Genomic DNA, 20,093 nt, shown 5'->3' with positions numbered 1-20,093 from the left:
TCCAGCTAGCTTGCAAATGTCACATGACGAAACCCAGAAAACAGGTGAGCCGGTCATTGACTGCCACCAAGTGCCTTGCTTTTTTTTCTTGTCAGAACGCACACTGCCGATTGCACAAACCAAACAAATGCAAAGGTAGCGCTACAAAATGTTCTTTTACACTTTTAGTGGGGGTCTGTGCAGTGTTGCGTGCTATTTTGGATTCTACAAAGTATCCAAAATGGCACCATGGTTATTGTCTTCCAATCACAGCATCTCGACTTCATGGCCATTATTATTTACAAACAGAGGAGGTGTAGACATTCTGTTGCATGACACAAACTTTATTAACAAACATTGTATTCATGTTCTACTGAAAAATATAATTCATTCTATTTTTCTGAAAAAATATATAATAATCATCAAGTGAATGAGCTTGCAGGGGTGTAGCAAGAAATTTTTCAGTGCGTTGGCCAGAGCAACGCAACGTTTTACCGATGTATGGCCAGAAGCGTGTGCACCTGAACGTTTGTGTTCCTATAACCCACTCTAGAACTGAGAAGTCATTGCTTATCATACCATCCACAGTCAGGGTTTCATGAAATAAAATGCACACTTGCGTAGAACCTTGCTCAACACAATCATAATACCAGCAGGAACAAGACGACTCAATTCAAGTAAAAAGCAACGTTTTGATGAGCTTAACATACTACAATGTACATTTATAGGAAATTGGGAGACAACTCACAGGGATAAAAAAAAAAAACTTCCCCGAGAAGTGCAACTGTCCATGGGCGTCCCTGCGTGCCTGTATCAATTTCCACTCCCACAACACCTCATTTCAATTGTACGCTGTCTTCCAATAGTTATAGCAAGCCAATCCCATCACTCCTGTTGCTGCTGTATGTATGGCACTCAGAAATCATAGAAGATAAGTGGATTCACTGGAAGGAATTCACAATATGATTCACTGCAAAGAACACACTAAGCCCCCATAAACGTCATTTGTGCGTATTAGTTGGGAGAGGCTTGGTAGTATTCCTCCGGACTGACTGTCTTCACCCCGCCAAAATAATCCAGCACCCACACCTGTAACACAACGCAGCGGGCATGGCGATGAAGATAAAAGCCCAGGACCTGACAGATGCGCTATTGCGGTCCAAACTACCTGTGTGATGTTGAACTTGGCAAAGAACCAGTCATGGTCAGAGGGCCAGTCGATCATCTCGGGGTGTCGAGTGAAGAGGGCTTTCTTTGCAAACTCTGCCTCTGTGCTGTTCACCTGAAGAAGACGAGCAAGTGCCTGTTAATGGTCTGACAATAAAACACCAACAACTTGCGGGGCTCGACGGTGCCACCATTATGCTCGCAAATGCTCCTGTTGCTCTGGCTTAAGAGTGTTAGTGTCGTGTGGGGGGTGGGGGGGGGACATACCTCCAGCACAGATCCGGACAGGATGATGTGGGCGCACAGAGGACTCTGAGGGTCGAAGCCCTGCTGGCGGCAGTAGGCCGTCTGAGCCAGAGACATTGACAAAGATGCCTGCTGGTTGACCTGCGCGGAGACAAGGTTTCATTTCACTTCTCTCAAGCTTGAAACAGGACCCAAACCTAAAAATAAAAGTGCATCATTTCCATTCGATTTAGGGTGCATCCAGTGTTTCAATTTCCAGCAGAATAAAATTCAGACAACTGATGAATTGGTCCGTGAATTTAAAAATGTATAATGAATAAAATAACAGCTTTTTTGGGGTCCCTTTAGCACCTACGACAATAAAGATATGAATTACAGCAAAGGAGTTGAAAGTTACAAGAACATTTGGATGGCAATTAAACTTTGTTCTAACAAGTTTTAAACATTTTGGGGATATTAACTTCTTTCATTGAAGAACTAAAACATAAATATTCCATTAACTATGACTCATCTCCCCTATCCAACCCATTAAAAAATGAACAAATATGCAACTATCTAAATTTATTGAGATGGACCTTTATTGCTCTCTTGTGAAACAGTTTGTATCATATGAAATATTGACTGACTTTTGACCCCTCCTATATTTTTGGGCAGTAAAACGAACAAAAGTCATCTGATCAGCGGGAAGGTCATATTTGAAGGCAAATGGCTGCATCTCAAGCATGTGACTCTACGGCAAAACTGCTGAGGCACAGTTGAAAAGCTGCTGAGTCATGGTGACACTTGTGCAGTTCCATAAAGTCATGTAACATGTTGACGCGGTAATTCGTACACACGTGAGCAAAAACGGCACACGTTTACATGAGTGTAAATCACGCCTATGAAACTTGAAGTTAAAATAAGGGGTGTGATGCTACAAGACAACAAATGTTCATTTTAAATGCCATTTTTGATATATGACGTAAATTATTAAACCATGTAGGGGCGGTGCAAAAGTTGGCATACAGTTAAGAGTTATTCAAATTTGTTTATTATTTGCCTTCTTTCATATGACTAAAATTGAATTCCCACAGACGTAAATAGGTCAACGGGGTTGAGTCGATCCCAAGACCTCACGCCAACGGATTTCTTCATTTGGGGTGTTGCCAAAGATAAAGCATATCCTCAAAAAAGATGCACTGTTGACGAAAACTTTCTAGTAAAATGTCGAACTGTGCTTGGGTGCAGAAAAGTCTACAGGAAAAAGGCCAGCCACTTTAACACATGAAAGATTGCACCTAACAATAGTTTCAATGTTACTTTAATTGTCACGTCATGAGGAAATGTTTATCTATACAATGAAAACAAATTTAACTTAAAAAAAACAGATGGTATCAGTGTCGTGCACAGGACAGCTGAGGCCACATGTGGTTTAGGAACAGTTGACATTATGTGCCACATTTAATCGAAAAATTACCTCCAGGTCCTGCACGGAGATCTCCATGCGGGTCAAGTACATGTACGGCACGCCGGAGCTGAAGCCCGGTGGCCCGTCGCTCACCGAGAACACGTTGGAGAAAGGCTGCCCCACCACCGGCTTGTGGCTGCTGATGGTGGCCATGGAAGCCCAGTCGCATTGGTGGGCGACGAAGCGGGCGACCCGGGCGACCTGCTCGTGTGGGGGCACGCGGACCCGGAAAGAGCCCGCGGCGAGCCCAAAAAGTAACAGGCAAACACCCGGAAAGAGAGCTCTCATGGTCGACTGTAGAATTCGACCACCAATCGGAAGTGTAAACAAAGAAAGCACAGGACTAAGATATAAACAAATGAGTCACTGGAAGATCCGGTGCAGATTTTCAAAGTAAAAAAATGAAAGCAATTACTTCCGCAAACAAACTAACAAAACGTGCATGTAACCAAAATGGAATTCGAATTCTGTCCAATTTTACGATGTAATATTAAGTAATAGATCATAATCGTTTCAAATAAAGACAAGTACAATTGTATGAGTGTAGTTTACAAAATAATACAAACCAAGCACTTTATGAACATTTGTATGGTACCTCCCGCCACCCTCTATCTCAGGTCTGCCATCCTCGTTTGAAGTTTTCTTTAAATACTTTAAGATTACAAAACAAATATCTGACACAAAAATAGGTGGAAAAAAACAAACATGACGCCATCAGTTATGCCAATAGTTGTTTGTATACGTGTGCCCTGTGATTGGCTGGCAACAAGTTCTGGATGTAGCCCACTTGCTGCCCAAAGACAGCTGGGATAGGTTCCAGCATGCCCGCGACACTTTGGAAGATAATGTGGTTCAGATAATGGATGGATAGATGGATACACAGTGTGTGTGTGTGTGTGTGTGTGTGTGTGTGTGTGTGCGCGCATGTGTATGTAAATTTGTCATATTTGGATGTGTTTCGAATATCAATACAACCTTTTTCAGATAATTTTAAAGAATAGAACATTTTATACGATGTGATTTGCTATTTGTTAATATTACTGTAGCATTGATTTAAAAGAAGCAACTACTCACAAAGACCTTCAGATGTATTTACTGCTAATGCAATAATATGAAATAAAATGAGGGAAAATACGAACAAAAGATACATATTAAGTATAAACAATACTGTATACAATACATGTCTGTGGAAATGTAATCTATCGTTCTATCGGTGTGAACACAATTCTACTTTTTTCAAATAATTTTTAAGAGTACAACTTTTTTAATCACGTAGTTTATTATCTATTCATTTTAACGTAACATTAATAATTTAAAAAGAAACAACTACAGGTACTCACAAATGAAAGTAAAAATAATTAGAAATCTTGATGCCCTCAACTCTAAATAATAGGTCGCAGCGCGGTGAGCGGCATACCCACGTTGGGCTATATCAGTAATTTATTTTTTAAATCTTTTTTGTATTTGCGGCATTTACGTCGACGCGGTGACGTAAGCACGAAGTCTGACCCGGAAGTGACGCGCTCGGGCCCGTCAGACTGTGTTGATGTTTTGTGCACGAGCTCTCGCCCGGGAAGAAGGAGACGTATTTCAGGTTTTTTTCTCGTTCGTTTGTATGGTGTGTTCCGTCCAAACGTCGATGGGAATCGTCGTGTTCTCGACGGGGAACATTCGCTCGATGATTTGCGGCTAGCCAGCTAGCTCGACGCCAAACACAGCCAATCTTTTGATCCAAAAAGGCGGACCGACTCCTCCTCCTCCCCACCATGACGATCCTGCCCAAAAAGAAACCCAGCTCGGGGGTCGGGGTCGCGGATCACGCTGATGACACCGACCGGCGGAGCGTCGCGGACCCTCACCAGCACCCGCACCCTCACGCGGGCAGGACCGGAGCCCGGCCCCGTGCTTCTCCTCCGCCGTGGACGTACCAGCCCGCGCCGCCTTCCACCAGAGATGAGCGGCGGAGCATCGAAGCGGGCTCCCGGCCGCAACAGGCCTCTCCTCCGCCTGGCGGCTCCGTGGCCTCCGCGGGGCCGTGCGACGGTCGGGACGGCGGCGGCGGCGGAGTCGGCGGCGGCGGCCTGGTGGCGACCTCCCGCGGGGACCTGGTGGTGCAGGCCGGTGTGGTGGGCTGCGGCGGGAGTATCGGCGGCTGCTGCTCCGGGCCCGGACTCAGTAAGAGGCGGCGGCAAGCGGGCACCTGCTCCGGCTCGGCGGCGCTGGCCGGAGGCGCAACAACAGCGAGGACGAGTATGAGAACGCCGCCCGCCTGCAGGCAGTTGACCCGGCCACCGCCGAGCAGGTAAGCGCCGGAAATTCAATTCAGTGTAGGGGTCTTGAATCGCGTCTAAAATGGACGCTCCGGGACGTGGGAGTGAGTCAATGAAGGTTGTTTTAGGCTCATGTCAATCACGTCGTCGCCATGGCAACATGGCTGGGCTAGCCATCACTCAAAGACACTTCTGATAGCCAGTAACGAAATATAAATACCACAGTACTCTATTGAAGTAATGTGCGGCACGTGCTCGACTGGTTAGCGTGTTTGCCTCACAGTGAGGAGGTCATGAGTTCGAGTTTGGGACCTGGCCTTCCTGTGTGCAGTTTGCACGTTCTCCTCGTCCCTGCGTGGGTTTTCTCCGGGTACTCTGGTTTCCTCCTGCATTCCAAAAACATGCACGGTACAATACAATACAGCTCTATGTGTATAGCGCCTTGAACAACAGTTGAAATGTAACAAAGCACTTTACATATGTTGTAAAATAACAATAATAATACAACAATAAAAAGTGAAAACAGTTATTCAAACACAAATTAATAACACCAACACATATAGAGTAGACACCAGAAAATAATTGTGTGTGCGTGTATGTGTTCTCCCCTGATTTCCTGAAAAAATTAATCTATATAAGTGACAGAGGGGGACAAGCATCCATCATCAGGTTTGGCGTTTCAGGTATTTTCTCACAGGCATGCATTGAGTGCTTGGTTTGATTGTTATTGAGTCATTTCAAAACGTAATGGTAAGCCTGCACATCTGTGCAATTCGTCAGAGCAGTGGAAAAATCAGTTTGACACTTCTCTCAATGGTCAAGTTAACGGTCTCCGAGTTTCCACCACCTCTATTTTTGAACCAACTTTACACTTAAAATGTAAATCAGTGCCATCGTTCTGTCTCGCCTTGAAGCAATTTCCTTTTCGGCTGACAACCTACAGCGGTCGAGAAGAAGGCCAAATTGATCATTCGGTCCATTTACGTGTTATCTCAATTGGGCTGCCTTTGTCAAATGACATTGCCGTTTGTTTATGCCTGAGCTTTGACCACCCGAAATGCAATGAGCGTCATGGAATCAAGGTTTATAGAGAATTGTGTTGAGTCTCGTGCCAGCCGAAAAACCACCAAGCTGAACGGATTGAACAGTGAAAATGTAAAAATCTGAACTTTTTTTTTTTTGGAGCCGAAAAGAGAAAAACATGCTTCAGTGAAAACAACCATTTGAACGCAGTTTTCAAAGTCGAGAGACATTATTGTCTCCTATTTACAATAACTTGTTGACCAGTCGGCACATTTGAATATAACATTGCAAAATGGTGGCAAGAGAGAAGAGATCTGTGTCAAATAAGAGTGAACATACATTTGTTTGAGGCCGTTTGTATGCATTGACAGGAGTCTTCAAGGCTCTCTGGTATTCTTTGGCCAAAATACACACAGGCCCAAGAATTATTGCTCACTTCACATCCACTTGTAGCGCTGCTGAAAGTCACTTCGGCTGGATTGACTCTTAATTATTCTTCCAAATGTGGACAAACATCTGATACGTGTTGGTTATCCGCCAGTTAATATGCCGTGTCAGTCAATGGTCCGCAACTACCGGTACCGGGCCACGGCCCTATTGGGACCGGGCCGCACGGAGACAGACCTGCGAGCTGTCAGCAAATTGACTCCATCAGTGGCGGAAATGTGCGCGACTCGAGCCAATTGGAGTCCCCCCTTCTAACATTGGTTTGCAAGTTGAAATTGAGAGAATCCGCCAAGAAATGAAAGAAGAAGCAGTAAACAAAAAGTAAGAGGAGCAAAGTGACCAAACGTACGTCATAGATAATTTGATGATATTCTCCTCCCCAAAATATTGTAAATTTGCATTTCGTTCACAGAATTGTATTTTAAATTGCTTCGTACAGCTGCAAAGCCGTGTACAACGATATTCTACAGCAATTTTTAACAGTGAAGAACTTCCAATTATGTCGAGACTTTCATTGATTTTGGGGAATACTTACGTCTCCTATTTTTCCCTATTGACAGACATCATCGCATTTCGAGCTGTCTGTCTATCACTGCCAACAAGCAATCAGAAGGAGAAAAGATGTTTACCATCGCCATGAGAATGAAAACAAATCTTTTTTTATTCGATATATGATGATTTGCGCTATAGGCGTCGCCCTGGAATGCCGGTCTTGTAATTTGTGGGCGGTCCTTAACGCAGACGGTAAGAGTCATACAGCGTTGAGCGTTGTTATTCCAGATACCTTTGTAGTGACAACCAAGACAGTTCCCAAAATTGTCCCACACATACCACACGCGATATAGTCGAAATGCAGTTATGATGCGGACTATGAGCGTGGAGTCTGAATGTTAAGCCAATGTCCAATATCCTGGCTGTCACGTTTTAGTTGCTCCCCTAAAGTACAGCGTGTGTGTATGTGTCTGTGTGTGTGTGTGTGTGTGTGTGAGTGTGTGTGTGTTTTGCTGAACGAGGGTTTTCCAAGTGTGGGTGTTTACTTAGCTTTTCTTGAGCGTGCTTGTGGTGACGCAAAGTTTTCCTCGCGATTCGTATGGCTCACGGTGGAACAGAAACGCTCTTCACGGGCGACCGTTTCGGCGCAGCTAGCAGTTGTATTCCAACCGATATCAGTCGTGTCAACCCCAAATCATTTCGCTCAGCTGCTCTCGCAGAGTCATGTGACTGGATCCTGCCCACTGATTTGCCCAATGAGGATTCCATCACTTCCTCCCTTTTTGCCGCAATCAAGTGACTCGTTGGTCGAGCCAGTATTAACACTTGCTAATGTGATCTGGCTCATCGTGAAAGCAACATTGACGATATATCGATGAGGAAATATTTTGCCCACGCCTGCTTTGTACCAAAAAGACTTGATTATGATGGCTCATGGTAACTAGGCTGAACCAAACTTGTTTTTAAAAGTTTGCACCACACTAGGTTGCTATTTCGAAAACGCATTTGGCCGCATACAGAAAATTGAAAACGTCACATTTTTTGCACTACGCGTATTGGGGATCAAGGGGGCGGCGCTTGGCACAAACCAATCGCACTCATCTTTGCGTCTGCAAAACTGTGAAGCCGAACAGTGTGGATGTGTGATTTGAATTTAATCCCATGTGACACCTAAAGCATAAAGCGGACCTTTGTAGTGATGGGAATACCTCTGACACGCGTCAATGATATAATGTCATTTTAAGAAGACATCTTCATGAAATTATGACGTGGAGGAGTCATCGTCTCATTACCCCAAAACATTTGTGCCTCCTCCGCACCTTGCTCCTTTGTCAATCTCCTCCCTCCTCAATGGAATTTCTGATGGGAGGTTCTAGCATGTACCGGTAATCGAAAGAGCGCGAGGACTTTGGAATGTCCAGTTCAAGGAATGAGATGCACCTTTCGTCTTCTCTTTCTTGTTCCTTTTCTTCTCTTTCCTTATCTTGGCAATTAGCATTACCACCGGTGGACTGAAGGTGGCAGTAATGCACAGAAAGTCAGTGCGATTATGGAATGGAACTTTGGTTATTTTTATTCCCCACAAGTCACACCTGAGTACAAGTTTTCAGAAGCAGCCAAACTATGAAAAAAACGGTGTGAATTAATTATTCCTCAAAATGTGTTCTATTAGAATTATGCTGATCATTAAATAAGTTTTAAGTATGGTACAGTAAATAATAAAGCAGAGTCACGTAGACTCATTGCCATGTTACATTTAATATTAATTGCTTCTTTCCATATTTTTGCGGCCTTGCATTGACACTTGTGTACTTATCTACGTGCAATTTGCATGTCGTTGCTGTGAATGTAAAAAAAAAATGGCATGTAGGCAACGTTGGTCCTTTACCCCGTACATACAGTTTTTCATTGAATGCCCTTGATCCAAGGTATGTCCCTTGCTTCACCTGAACAACTCCTCCATTTGAGAGAGGTGTGTGTGAGAGAGCTTGCAACAATCATACAGGCCTCCCGAGCCAGGTGGTTCGACTGTTCGCATTAGGAGGTAAAATTGTGGGAACAGTGTCGCTGTGGGAACAGAACTCGCTGGTGAACCGACGACTTTTTGTGCAGTGTTTTCACTCCTCACAGCTGTAATCTGTGTGTGTGTGTGTGTGTGTGTGTGTGTGTGTGTGTGTGTGTGTGTGTGTGTGTGTGTCCGCCCGCCCAGCAAGAGCACTGGTTTGAAAAAACTCTGCGGGACAAGAAAGGTTTCGTCATCAAGAAGATGAAGGAGGACGGCGCGTGTCTCTTCAGAGCTGTCGGTGAGTCAAATGCTTCTTCCGATGGCCACCAGGTGTCACTGTGGTGCGTGGAAAGAATCACTTGACAAGTTCTTACGAGCCAATATAGCTTTATTTATGTATCGCGCTTTGACAAGAGCTGCAGGTGTAACAAAGCGCTGTCCACAACATTTAACATAAAATAACAAAGAATCAATAGTTATGGCATTGTACTGCCTCCCCCCACCCCAAAAAAAACGGCGCTTTTAGGCATTCCATGTTTTCTATTGTGTCAGTTAGTCACACTTTTAGTGGCAGCAGACATCAAAATGAACACGTAATTGAAGAAAACATGGTGGCCTCTTCATCTTTTCCATGGATATCCAGAGAAAGAGTTTGACTGAAATGGGAGCAAGTTTTAACACTTAAAATGCATGCGGAGCATCAATAACACCCGAATGGAGTGAGCAAATGAATGTCTGGATTTTGCTAGCAACGTGCTAATAATCCACGTGGGTCTTCCCCCCCACCCAGAAAACTTGCTGAGCCTGGTGGGAGAGAACCCGATCGGCCGTTTCATTTTTTTAGTCAGTGTACTTGCATTATTTATTGGTAGGCCTGTCACAAACTACATTTTTAATTCTTTGGCTTAGTGGAAAGCCACTCGTTGGTTTACTGTACAAACTGTTGACAATGTTATGCATTTATTGTTTGAACTAACAATTTATAAGTCAGATACTCTAGGTACAGCACTTTGTAGACAGCTATGGTTGTTTCAAAGTGCTCCATAAGTAAAGTTGAGCCGAAAAATGCGCTATGACAAAGTCATACGAACACATTTTCATATTTTACCATGGAATTGGCAACGCCATTTAGCAGCTTTGTGTGCGTGTGTGTCAGCTGACCAGGTCTATGGCGATCAGGACATGCACGAGGTGGTGAGAAAACACTGCATGGACTACCTGGTGAGTGGCACTTAGCTTCTTGTCATTCCTAAAAAATAAACTAAAATCAATGTGTGTAAATGATGCCTAATACTTTGATGAATAAGATCATTCATTTGGATATTAAAATGTTGTTTTATTTATGTTCAGATAATGGAATGATGGATAATGCAATGAAATAATGTGTTCTATGCAGTCCCACCAGTCTAAACACGAAAGGCATTGTGATTAATAATGCACTTGTTTTTGTCCTTCTCGGTTGACAGAAAGGCAGAAATATGCTTAACTCATATTCCACAAACACAATATTAACGAGAATGCCGCGTTGAGATTAGTTGTGGCCGATAGAACATCTTATTGGAAAGAAAATGTTAGGCTTGACATCTGCTTTAATTACCAATTTCATTGAAACAAATTGAGACTTGTTACATCTGTGTGATTTTTTTAAATGTATTTTTTAAATTAGTTACAATGAATCAAATAAAACTATTTCAGGAAGAAATGGCTAAATTAATATGCATTATCTTACTCATATTTTTTATTCAATGAATGCATTTTTATTAACTCATTCAGTACCAGCCAATTCTGGACCAAGTCTGAAAAGACGTTTAAAAGCGTCTTTGGGGGTGAATGAGTTAACTGATTTTAGGGAGAAAGCTTCAAGTAAGATAGGTGCGTGCGTGTGTGTGTGTAAACACATTTTATGAGGATCAATAGTAGCAATAATATGTGAGTTATACGTTGTTTTTTTTTTTTTTTATTCTGGCTTTTCCCTCGCAGATGAAGAACGCCGACTATTTTTCCAACTACGTGACGGAGGATTTCACCACATACATCAACCGGAAGAGGAAAAACAATTGCCATGGCAACCACATTGAGATGCAGGCCATGGCAGAAATGTACAACCGGCCTGTGGAGGTGTACCAGTACGGCACAGGTGTCCTCTGCTCGTTCTCGCCTCATTCCTAAGTTGTTGTTTTTAGGGCTGTAATGACTCTCCAGTCCATGTGGAAATAAGTTAGCATGAAGATAAAATCCAATTTGTACCACAACAGCACGTCTACAATCACCAACATAAGATAACAGCTGACGCCCACATCACTCACCAGGCCAGGCCCTCCTTTCTAAGCCATACGCACTCAGAAACGCAGTTACTGCTGTAGAACATGAGGATACTGATCAAGTGGACACAAATCATACCTGCATTTCGCATGCACCTCCTGATTCTGGTTGTTCATGCTAAGTCAGTCTTTCGCTGATTAATCAGTGGAACAATCGGTGGAATTCCTTATTCGAACAATATCCAAAATCTGCAGCCCAACTTAATTTCATTATGCTCATTGCAACTGCCAATCAGCTGCCTCCAGGCTAAGCCCCGCCTCTTCCTTTCACAGAGCCAATCAACACCTTCCATGGCATCCAACAGAATAACGACGAGCCCATCCGAGTGAGCTACCACCGTAACATCCACTACAACTCTGTTGTCAACCCCAACAAGGCCACCATCGGCGTGGGCCTCGGCCTGCCCGCCTTCAAACCGGGGGTACGAACCTGCACGCTCGCACGCCATTTATTTATTTGCTTCTTCTCTATTAGGTGCACTTGCGCAAAGACGCCACACCAGAAATAGACAAATCACTCCGCGGTTTACCGTGGCTAAGAAGTGGGCCGCATGTGAGTTTTCAAACAGAGCAGACAGCATGTTTGAAGATACATTAATTTAAAACAAAAAAAGCATTTTAAACAATTGTGCGGTGCCCAATTATTTTACTGATTTTATAATGCCTTACTGTTCCCCCCATTTTTATTTTTTTTTATTTTACATCATACACCTCAGTGGTTGATGGTATTGTCCGAAATTCTCTGATCCAATTATTTAATAAAAATTAATAGCTAAACACTCAACATATCCCCCAGTGTGGGACAAATAAAGGATATCTTATCTTATCTTATATCGCATTTTCCTTTGAAGTGTTTGCTGTACCAAAAAAAAAAAAAACTAACAGGAAATGTAATTTTAAAAAAACATTTTTTTAAATCTCTATTTAACTTTAGTAATTAATTTCATCCAGGTTGTCACCTTCATTAACTGTACTGGCAGTATTTCACTCACTCGCCCCAACTCAGAATTGGCTGATTAAAATAAAAAAACACACACATCTGGGGAAATAGTCAGGTAACTAAAGATTGACTTGTTTGACTGGACACTAAATCCATCTTTATTTTTAATTTTTATAAATGAGTGGGCAGACATTCTTGACACCCAACTATGAAGATAAAACACGTTAAAAACTCACCTTTCATATTATGACTCCTTTAAATCACGTCCCTAGTACGCGGACCAATCCCTGATGAAATCGGCCATTAAGACGTCCGAGGAGTCGTGGATCGAACAGCAGATGTTGGAGGACAAGAAGCGAGCAAGCGACTGGGAGGCCACGTGCGAGGCCATCGAGGAGCAGGTGGCCAGGGAGTCGTACCTGCAGTGGCTCCGGGACCAGGAGAAGCAGGCCCGACAGGTTAGTGCATTTTTGCTTGTCATGTTTGATTGACACAACGGCTTTACATTGTTACAGAATGAGAACAAAGGTCAAATAAAAGACAATTACCGTGGAAGCTTGATCAACGAGTGTCCCAACATATGACTTTTTCGAGTCATCGCTTGGATGTTTTTTGTTTGTTTTTGTTTTTTTTAATTTTGCTTTGTGTTATGAGCTAGATGTCAGGTACGCGTGCGCTTTAGCTGCCCCAGAGCTCAATTGAAGTAAAAAAAAAAAAAAAAAAAAAAGGTGCAACTAACTATGGAGGAATTCCTACCTATTGTAATTGTAATCTTTGTCCCTCCAGCCCAGGAAAGCCAGCGCCACCTGCAGCTCAGCCACGGCAGCGGCCTCCAGTGGCCTGGAGGACTGGGCCGCTCGGTCGCCACGGCAACGAGACTCCGACCCCTCCCACTCGGACCTCACCAGTGCCCCCTCGACTGTCATCAAGCCGCCTTCCCCCGCCGGTGCCGCACTCATCCTCAACAAACCACCCTCACCCTGTGCACCAGGTAATGTCAAATAAAATTCTGATTAGTCTGGTCAATTCAAGTCAGATGATGGGTTCATTTTTTGGGGGGGGTGGGGGGCACTGCCGTACAACATAATTAAAAGATAACAACATTAAAGTCAATAAGCAGTCCAGCAAAAATTTGTTTTGGTTCTAGTTGAAATAAATGAATGCATGTTATCATTATTACTCATAGCTTTATTTGACTTTTTGTTAATTAACAATTTTGGCAAATAATCAATGATTGCAGCTGCTGCAAATGGTTCGAGTACATAAAGGTAAGTAGAATTGGCCGAATAATAAAATTCTACTGATGGACGATTTGGGCCACCGTTAGTAAACTTCCGGTGGCCCACCTCAGACACTGGTGGCCACGTGCCATCGGGCCACTGTTAATGTCGACCCCAGGGATCATTGTTTGTGAGAGGAGCAGCGTGTGCAGTTGAATAGCTCAAGAGGCAACTTTCAATTGGATAAATTCCTGCTTTATTTTTGTGTCGGAAATTTCCATTCAATCCCATGAGAAGTTACCGACTTGAAAAATGCCAGGGATTTTGCAGCCCTACAGGTGACGCACCTTTTTGCTAGCGTGTTTTTAATGTTTGTTACAATTTGTTTGTGTGTTTGCAGGTCCCAGTAATCAGAGTCGGCATCATTTAGAGTACAGAGCCATTATGCAGGAGATGTCACCTACAGCATTTGGTGAGAAAGATCAAATGTGTCCATGACGTGGGGAAGGATAATTTTTTTTTCTTTTCTTTTCTACCCCCCCAAGCATTTTTTGTTGCCCACACGCCGGAACCCATGATGTAACAATTTTCGGACTTTCGTATGTTTTCACAAATTGATACTGTTGGTCACTCCACATGTTTGGATGCTTATTATTATTCTTGTTAATGTGATGAATATTATTGATATTCGTTGATTTCCCCCCCGCCCAGGTCTGAGCGACTGGGAGGATGACGAGATCCTGGCATCAGTCCTGGCCGTGTCCCAGCAGGAATATTTGGACAGCATGAAACATCAGAGCGGCTCCGTTCAGCATCGAGAGCGAGAGGCGTCGCCAGACAGCAGCTGATGGACGCACATAGGCGACAAATGAACCCCCACTGCCCCCGTGAACCACTGAAGACAAAGCCAGAAGAAAGAAATGCAGTTTTTTTTCCCCCCCTTTCAAAATCTCATCCATCCTTCCCTCACTCTTGTCTTTTCCTCCGAGCGGGAACTTGAGCGCATTCTGTCTCAACAAGGGAGTCAGAAACAGCATCAAGTCACGGGAGAGAGAGATCTAATCCACGGGATCAAAATACACACACTTCTTCTGCTCGCATGTTCCACCTTTTTTTTTTTTTTTTTATGGCTGAGCGGCTACGACCACAAGCCAGCTCTTGGCCGCAAGAAACAATGTTGCCACATGACATCACTTTGACTTTTCATTTTGTTCTAATTTATTCTGGTTTGCACAAATTACACCACTCACAAAATTTCGGAGTGCCGGGCTTTTGGCTGCAATTTCAGGAAGAACCTGAGATCCACTCTAGCCTTCCCAGGTGAAATTGCATTTGATCTTCTGTGAGCTTTAGAATCCACTTCTCCGGCTGTTCAATGTTTCGGTGCTGTTTGCACAACTTTTTCCTCGTACGACAGGCAAACTTGGCAGCTGTTTAGGTGCAGAATGGACCAATATGTTTCCTCCTTAAATTAAAATTGATCTTCAAACGGTTCTCTTTGTCGCGCTAAGAACACCTCGCAATTGTGTACCTCGCTATTGCAAGGCTTTAAATGGCAAACAGCCACCGAGTTTAGAGTCAATTGCAGCAGACTGGAAGCGTCCGTCACAAAAAGGCAAAGAAGTCGATGTCCTTGGAAATTAAAAACAAGAAAACGCGTGTGAATGTTGCCCTTCAGTATCTAGTTTGAGAACAGCAAGTTAGTAAGTACTGAAACAAACAGTTGAATTGAGTCGTTTTAAAAGGGTAGGGGTCAAAGTTCACCTGAAAAAGCTCGAGCGTATTTGAGGTTCATCCTTAAATTTTGGCTGAAAGCCCAATATCTCAAACTTTATTGCGAGTTGTGTAAATATATTTTGAGAGGAGCTCACGGCGATCGCCTCTCAGCGGCAGCATCTTTCTGATTGGCTGTCAGCCCAACTACGAGTTTATTTCGTCCACAGTAGCCAAAACACAAAAGCGAGCAAGCTCACGAAGTTATCGTTTAAAAAGGATAGTTGCCAATTACCTGCTTCGCTAGTCTATTGCTGGTGAAAATGAGATTTCTTAGCGCCATGTGAGCTGATATCAGCTAGCTGGGACAAAGGGAAATTTATCGCAGGTTGAAATGTTTTCAACGCTCAAGACGTTGACGTTCTACTTCAGTGAGCTAGCGTAACTCGCCTAACTGCAACGTTAAAATGTCATCGCTTAGTTGTAGCGGTTCTTTTTGACGAGTTAGCATTAGCATGTTATGCGCTGGCCGGCAAATTAAGTTTCCCTTCTGGTTTGTAGAGAAAGATTGTTCTTGAACATGTAGCACAACAAAGTGAGCAAGGCTAATAGGACATAAAAGACAGCAAGGCCTCATGCTACACTCTTCACGCCTGAAGTCAATTTGTACAAGTTGATAGGACTTCCTGTTGGCAACCAGTGTGTTTGAGTTCCATTGATAGCTTGGATATCTATTTTTTAAAAATGTCTGTCTTCCTCTTCTTACCTCCATCATCTCCATCATCATCCTTAGCTGCATGTTTGATCATGACCAATATCGCCATGGAGACAAAGTGACAATTGAGAGACAAGAACAGAATTGTCACATTTATCCTCTTTGTTTGATTATTGTTATTATTAATAATATAAGTTTGCTTTTATTTTATCTCTTGGGATGAAAAAAAATCGATTTTTTTTCTTGGAATAAAAAGAGGAAAATTGTTTCAGACAGAATGAGCTGCTAATTTTTGAAAAGCTGCACGATGACAGATGCAGGTGTGCTACTTAAATGGCGCAACTTGTTCAAGGCCTTCTGCTTCACCCTGTCCGAGTTGTTGGCTGTGTTTGGAATCACTCCCTGACCTGCTCATTTTCAAGGCACTTGTAGCTTTATTGCAAGTTGGTGATTTGGTGTGCCGAGTGTGTAATATGCGTTGTCCCCAATCAAAACTAAACTGGTGACCCTAGAATCGCCCCTGCCCTTCATAATTTCCTCAAAATTTTCACAGGAAACAACGCATAGCTGTATCGCGGTTCCCTTTTGGCAGGTTAAGTGCATCTTAGATTATTTTTTTTTGCAACTTAAAACAACTTAATCGCGACGGTATATTGCAGGATTTTGTGTTGACCCCCCTCCCCCACACACACACACCGTGTGTTACTGTCTACTCATTACTGTTCCAATAAACACGAGCCAGGAGGCCAAGAGTAAAACGACGAAGAACTTCCAAAATTTGGGATCATCTCACGCTTCATAGAGCTAAAGTAGAACGTGCCACTTGCAAAGTAGAACCGGGTTGTGACTCAACTACTAAATAACGCTTCCTATTGCGAGCTATCATGAATTGCAAACCACAAGAGGTGGTTAGGATGGAGGGAGAGTGGATAGTTGCCGCCGGTGCTCTTTCAATCGCGTTGGAGAGGCTACACGCAGTGGCTAACGCTTTAAGCCATTAAACAGCCGGCCAAATGTACAAAGTCATTCACTCACTGGCGTGTCCTTTTAGATCAGGGGTGCCCGTTACGTTGATCGCGATCGACCAGTAGATCAAGGACTGGTCCCAATTCGATGCGAGGGGTGTCAAGGGAAAAAAAAAACATTTGTGTCTCTGTGCATGTTAGTAATACATTTTTTTGTGTTCCTGCACACTGCACCTTAATCATTCTATCAGTCTCGCTTTCACAAAAAATATTTTAAAAAGAAAATCAAATAAAACGGGTAATCTTTAACCGACGTGACGTGTGATGCATCACCGGAAGTTGTTAGCGCTCCGCTCAGCAGTTGCAGCTTGTGATCCGAGTTGTTGCGCTATATCTTTTATCGTTATCATTTTTCTCATTCAGAGTTTGTTTTGTACAATTCACCGAGGGGACGAGCAAAGAATGGGAATCTGGAGGGCCGAGAGAAGCATTTTAAAACGGTACACGAGAGCTATGATCGTTAACAGGCTGCTTAAATGCGTCGCATGCCTCAGCGTCAGGCTATATAGCTCATCATGGCATGCGTGTGTACCTGAGTGCATCGTGCGTGCGTATGCGCGCGTGCGCGGTAACGGGTCAATCACGGGAGGTTGGTTGATCGAAAAGTTGATCTTTGGCATAGTTTTCAGATGCCAAAAATAATCACCATTCTATGATCGTAATGGTTAATAAATTATGGCTTCGTCCATTCTTCCATTTTCTCCGGCTTATTCGGGGTCGTTTCGGGTCAGCAGCTTTAGCAGGGAAGTCCAGACTTCCCTTTCTCCAGCCGAGGCACTTCGTCCAGCTCCACTTCGTCCATCTCCTCGACCTAATGCGCAATCCAACAAAGGTGAAGAAAAACACGTTGCAAACACACGAATGATGCAAACACATAAATACAGAAAAAAAAGTAAGAAAGATCTGCTGATAATCACAGCAACAAAGTGGAAGCAAACATTACAAATCACAAAACAAATGCAAAAAAAAAACAATAAGGAAATCCAAGACACCAACTCAAAAACTACGCAAGAAAAAAAGTGAGGCGCCACAAAATGGACGTTTGCCAGGCCACTTAGGGATCCGTCCTGTATTTTTAAACATGTGGAAGCTGTCGTTTATTTTATTATGATAGAGCACCATGGTTACATGGCTTGAAACATGTTTGTTTATTCAAGTTTGGAGATATCTAATTAACGCAAGACATGTTAGAAGTACAATTAGACGATAGACAAAGGATGGTGGTACAGCAAATGGAAGTTCACGTGAGACCAGAAACTGGGGAGGACCTGGTCTCACATGACTGGTCCTGTAGTGCCCCCTAGTGGCATGGTAAACTTCTGTTTCGTGGCGTGAACTTTCATCATGTTTTCTTGCGTTTTCGAGTTGTTTTTGATTTCCGCAGCGCTCCCCCCGTCCCCACATCACGTGTTTTGTGGTTTCTGTGATTGGCATTTGTTCCTTACGTTTATTACTTTTTTCTGCGTTCATGTTTTTTTTTTTGTTTGCAGCATTTGGCCATTTGCAACATTTCTTACTGTAGCGTTTTTGTTTTGCAGTCGCTTTGTGTGTTTTTTAGTTTACACGTGTGTGTTTGTCTTTATTTGCATTTTTTTGTTATTATTTTTGCAGCATTCCTGTTTGCAGCGGATTTGCACCTGTCGGCCAGCGTAAATAACAACTACAACATAAAATGGTGGTAGTCGATGCCATGTTGTGTCTCTTCCATATGTTTCCCCCTTAAAAACACACACTTTTTTAAATGCAGATGATATAAAGCTCGTAAATAAGAAGGAATTGTATGGCCACAGCCAGCGTCGCCATCGGGTTGCCATTCAAAAGTGACGTCATATTGAAGTCGGTCGTGAACGCGGGTAAAGTTTTTTTTCCGCTTTCACAACTCCGACCTCACAGTTTGAAGAGGTGTTTTTTTGGGGGCGGGGGGTTTTTGAAGGGGTGTTCTAATAGACGTTTCCTAGTCGGAAATCAGAGAAGTCAGGTGAACCCGCCGGGCAGCCAATACAATTCCTTTCGATGTCAGTAGCCAATAGAATTCTTCCCTGAGACCAACAAGGAACGCTTTTTTTGTACGATCAGAGAAGAGGTCTCACTCTTGTAAAGGACTCGCCCACCTTGTTGATATTCCTAGGTTTGTCCAAAGGCTTTATTCACTTAAAGTGATACCTCTCCACCAGGTGTCTCGCAGTCCAACTGGTTATCTGTTTTCCGAACGTCACAGTTCCTCGGCGGGATTTCTCCCTCCGGCAGACCCGGTGACTTCCCCGGTACTGCTGCTGGTCTTTTCCCTGGTTAAATACGCTGTCTCTTGGACCCAACGCTCGTCCGTCACCCCGGTTGAGGCTCTCCGTTTGTCTTAACGCCGTGAGTCCCTGCTAGCGGGACGTTAGCTGGCCAAGCGCTAGCATGGCTGATGGAAAACCTTTGGTGGCCGAAGACAGGACGACGAGACGGCGACACGTTGAAAGTAAGAGAAGGTTGTGTGAAGAAAGATTTTGCTATTCCTATAGAATCCGTGTTAGTAGTAGTTTTTTTCCCCCCTTTTAGAAGTGATGCAGGGGCATGAGTGACTTTAGCAGTGTCCGTTGTTGGTGTAACACTTTTTAAGTGTCTCAGTCTTAATGTCACTAAAGTGTTAGTGAAGTTCTCAGGTAAAAAAAAGTGACGTGAGCAGGTGCTGACGTGGAGCAGGTACTACTAGTACAGACGAGTTGTGTGACGTGCTACAAGCAAGCGAGGAGTGTCGCGGAAGTGAACGCGAGTTGCTGCCGTCGCTTTCCCAGTGCAAACATGGGCTGAGTCAATATTACTATAAAGGGCCTTTTGTGTCACCCCATTTCAACGGTTTCTTGAAACACGGTGTCATTCAGTCTGTGGCGAACACTACATGGCTTTCGACAACACTTTCTTGTAGTTATTAGGGCTAACCCTTTTTATGACCGAGTCTTTAGTTTGAAGTATCTGCCAATAACTCGTCCCGATCCGATACTTAGGCAATGCATTCAGAAAAAAAAACGTGCGTCGGATTTTTCTCAAGCCAAGATAGAAATACACATAGACATGTATGCTCACAATTAGAATTTATA

At 43.5% G+C, this 20,093-nt stretch overlaps 3 protein-coding genes and 1 long non-coding RNA gene across 6 annotated transcripts in view; 2 read left to right on the top strand and 2 right to left on the bottom strand.

Annotated features, from left to right (window-relative positions):
* Window positions 1–769: 769 nt before the first annotated feature.
* Window positions 770–3,192, bottom strand: creg1 (cellular repressor of E1A-stimulated genes 1). The gene is made up of 4 exons (XM_019860779.1): window positions 2,849–3,192; window positions 1,414–1,533; window positions 1,148–1,261; window positions 770–1,068 (listed from the first exon to the last, which is right to left on the bottom strand). Exons 1-4 carry the CDS (start codon window positions 3,125–3,127, stop codon window positions 994–996), a joined length of 588 nt encoding a protein of 195 aa, XP_019716338.1. The 5' UTR covers window positions 3,128–3,192; the 3' UTR covers window positions 770–993.
* Window positions 3,193–4,220: 1,028 nt separating this feature from the next.
* Window positions 4,221–15,548, top strand: otud5a (OTU deubiquitinase 5a). Its single transcript, XM_019860728.1, is given in 10 exon segments — window positions 4,221–5,068; window positions 5,071–5,141; window positions 9,281–9,374; window positions 10,233–10,297; window positions 11,057–11,213; window positions 11,671–11,819; window positions 12,610–12,795; window positions 13,124–13,328; window positions 13,958–14,029; window positions 14,269–15,548. Coding segments are annotated over 10 exon segments (1,599 nt in total). The 5' UTR covers window positions 4,221–4,605; the 3' UTR covers window positions 14,406–15,548.
* Window positions 15,549–17,723: 2,175 nt separating this feature from the next.
* Window positions 17,724–19,259, bottom strand: LOC109510472 (uncharacterized). 3 transcript variants are annotated; one of them, XR_002167125.1, is made up of 2 exons: window positions 19,174–19,259; window positions 17,724–17,821 (listed from the first exon to the last, which is right to left on the bottom strand). It is a non-coding gene; the product is annotated as an uncharacterized LOC109510472 (long non-coding RNA). The 3 variants fall into 3 exon arrangements; XR_002167127.1 differs by having other exon boundaries at window positions 19,122–19,206; XR_002167126.1 differs by lacking the exon at window positions 19,174–19,259 and adding an exon at window positions 18,678–18,843.
* The window catches only part of slc35a2 (solute carrier family 35 member 2), an 11,440-nt gene continuing 10,350 nt past the window's right edge, over window positions 19,004–20,093 (top strand). Inside the window, exon 1 of the mRNA XM_019860751.1 lies at window positions 19,004–19,474. Within this exon, the coding sequence (XP_019716310.1) occupies window positions 19,414–19,474 (61 nt within the window). The 5' untranslated portion in view covers window positions 19,004–19,413. The remainder of the gene's footprint in view (window positions 19,475–20,093) is intronic.

The sequence above is a fragment of the Hippocampus comes genome, unplaced genomic scaffold, assembly GCF_001891065.2.
Source record: "Hippocampus comes isolate QL1 unplaced genomic scaffold, H_comes_QL1_v1.1 scaffold56, whole genome shotgun sequence".
NCBI classification, from domain to species: Eukaryota; Metazoa; Chordata; class Actinopteri; order Syngnathiformes; family Syngnathidae; genus Hippocampus; species Hippocampus comes.
Note: the sequence above shows the minus strand (reverse complement) of the source record. Positions and strands in the feature narration are given on the sequence as shown.

Excerpts from the sequence above, each read along its gene's own strand:
- creg1 (XM_019860779.1), bottom strand. The coding sequence starts at position 3,127 with ATGAGAGCTCTCTTTCCGGGTGTTTGCCTGTTACTTTTTGGGCTCGCC. Across the intron at positions 1,534-2,848 it reads TCTCCGTGCAGGACCTGGAG|GTCAACCAGCAGGCATCTTT; the intron begins GTAATTTTTCGA and ends GTCTCCGCGCAG. Across the intron at positions 1,069-1,147 it reads CCAAGTTCAACATCACACAG|GTGTGGGTGCTGGATTATTT; the intron begins GTAGTTTGGACC and ends GTTGTGTTACAG.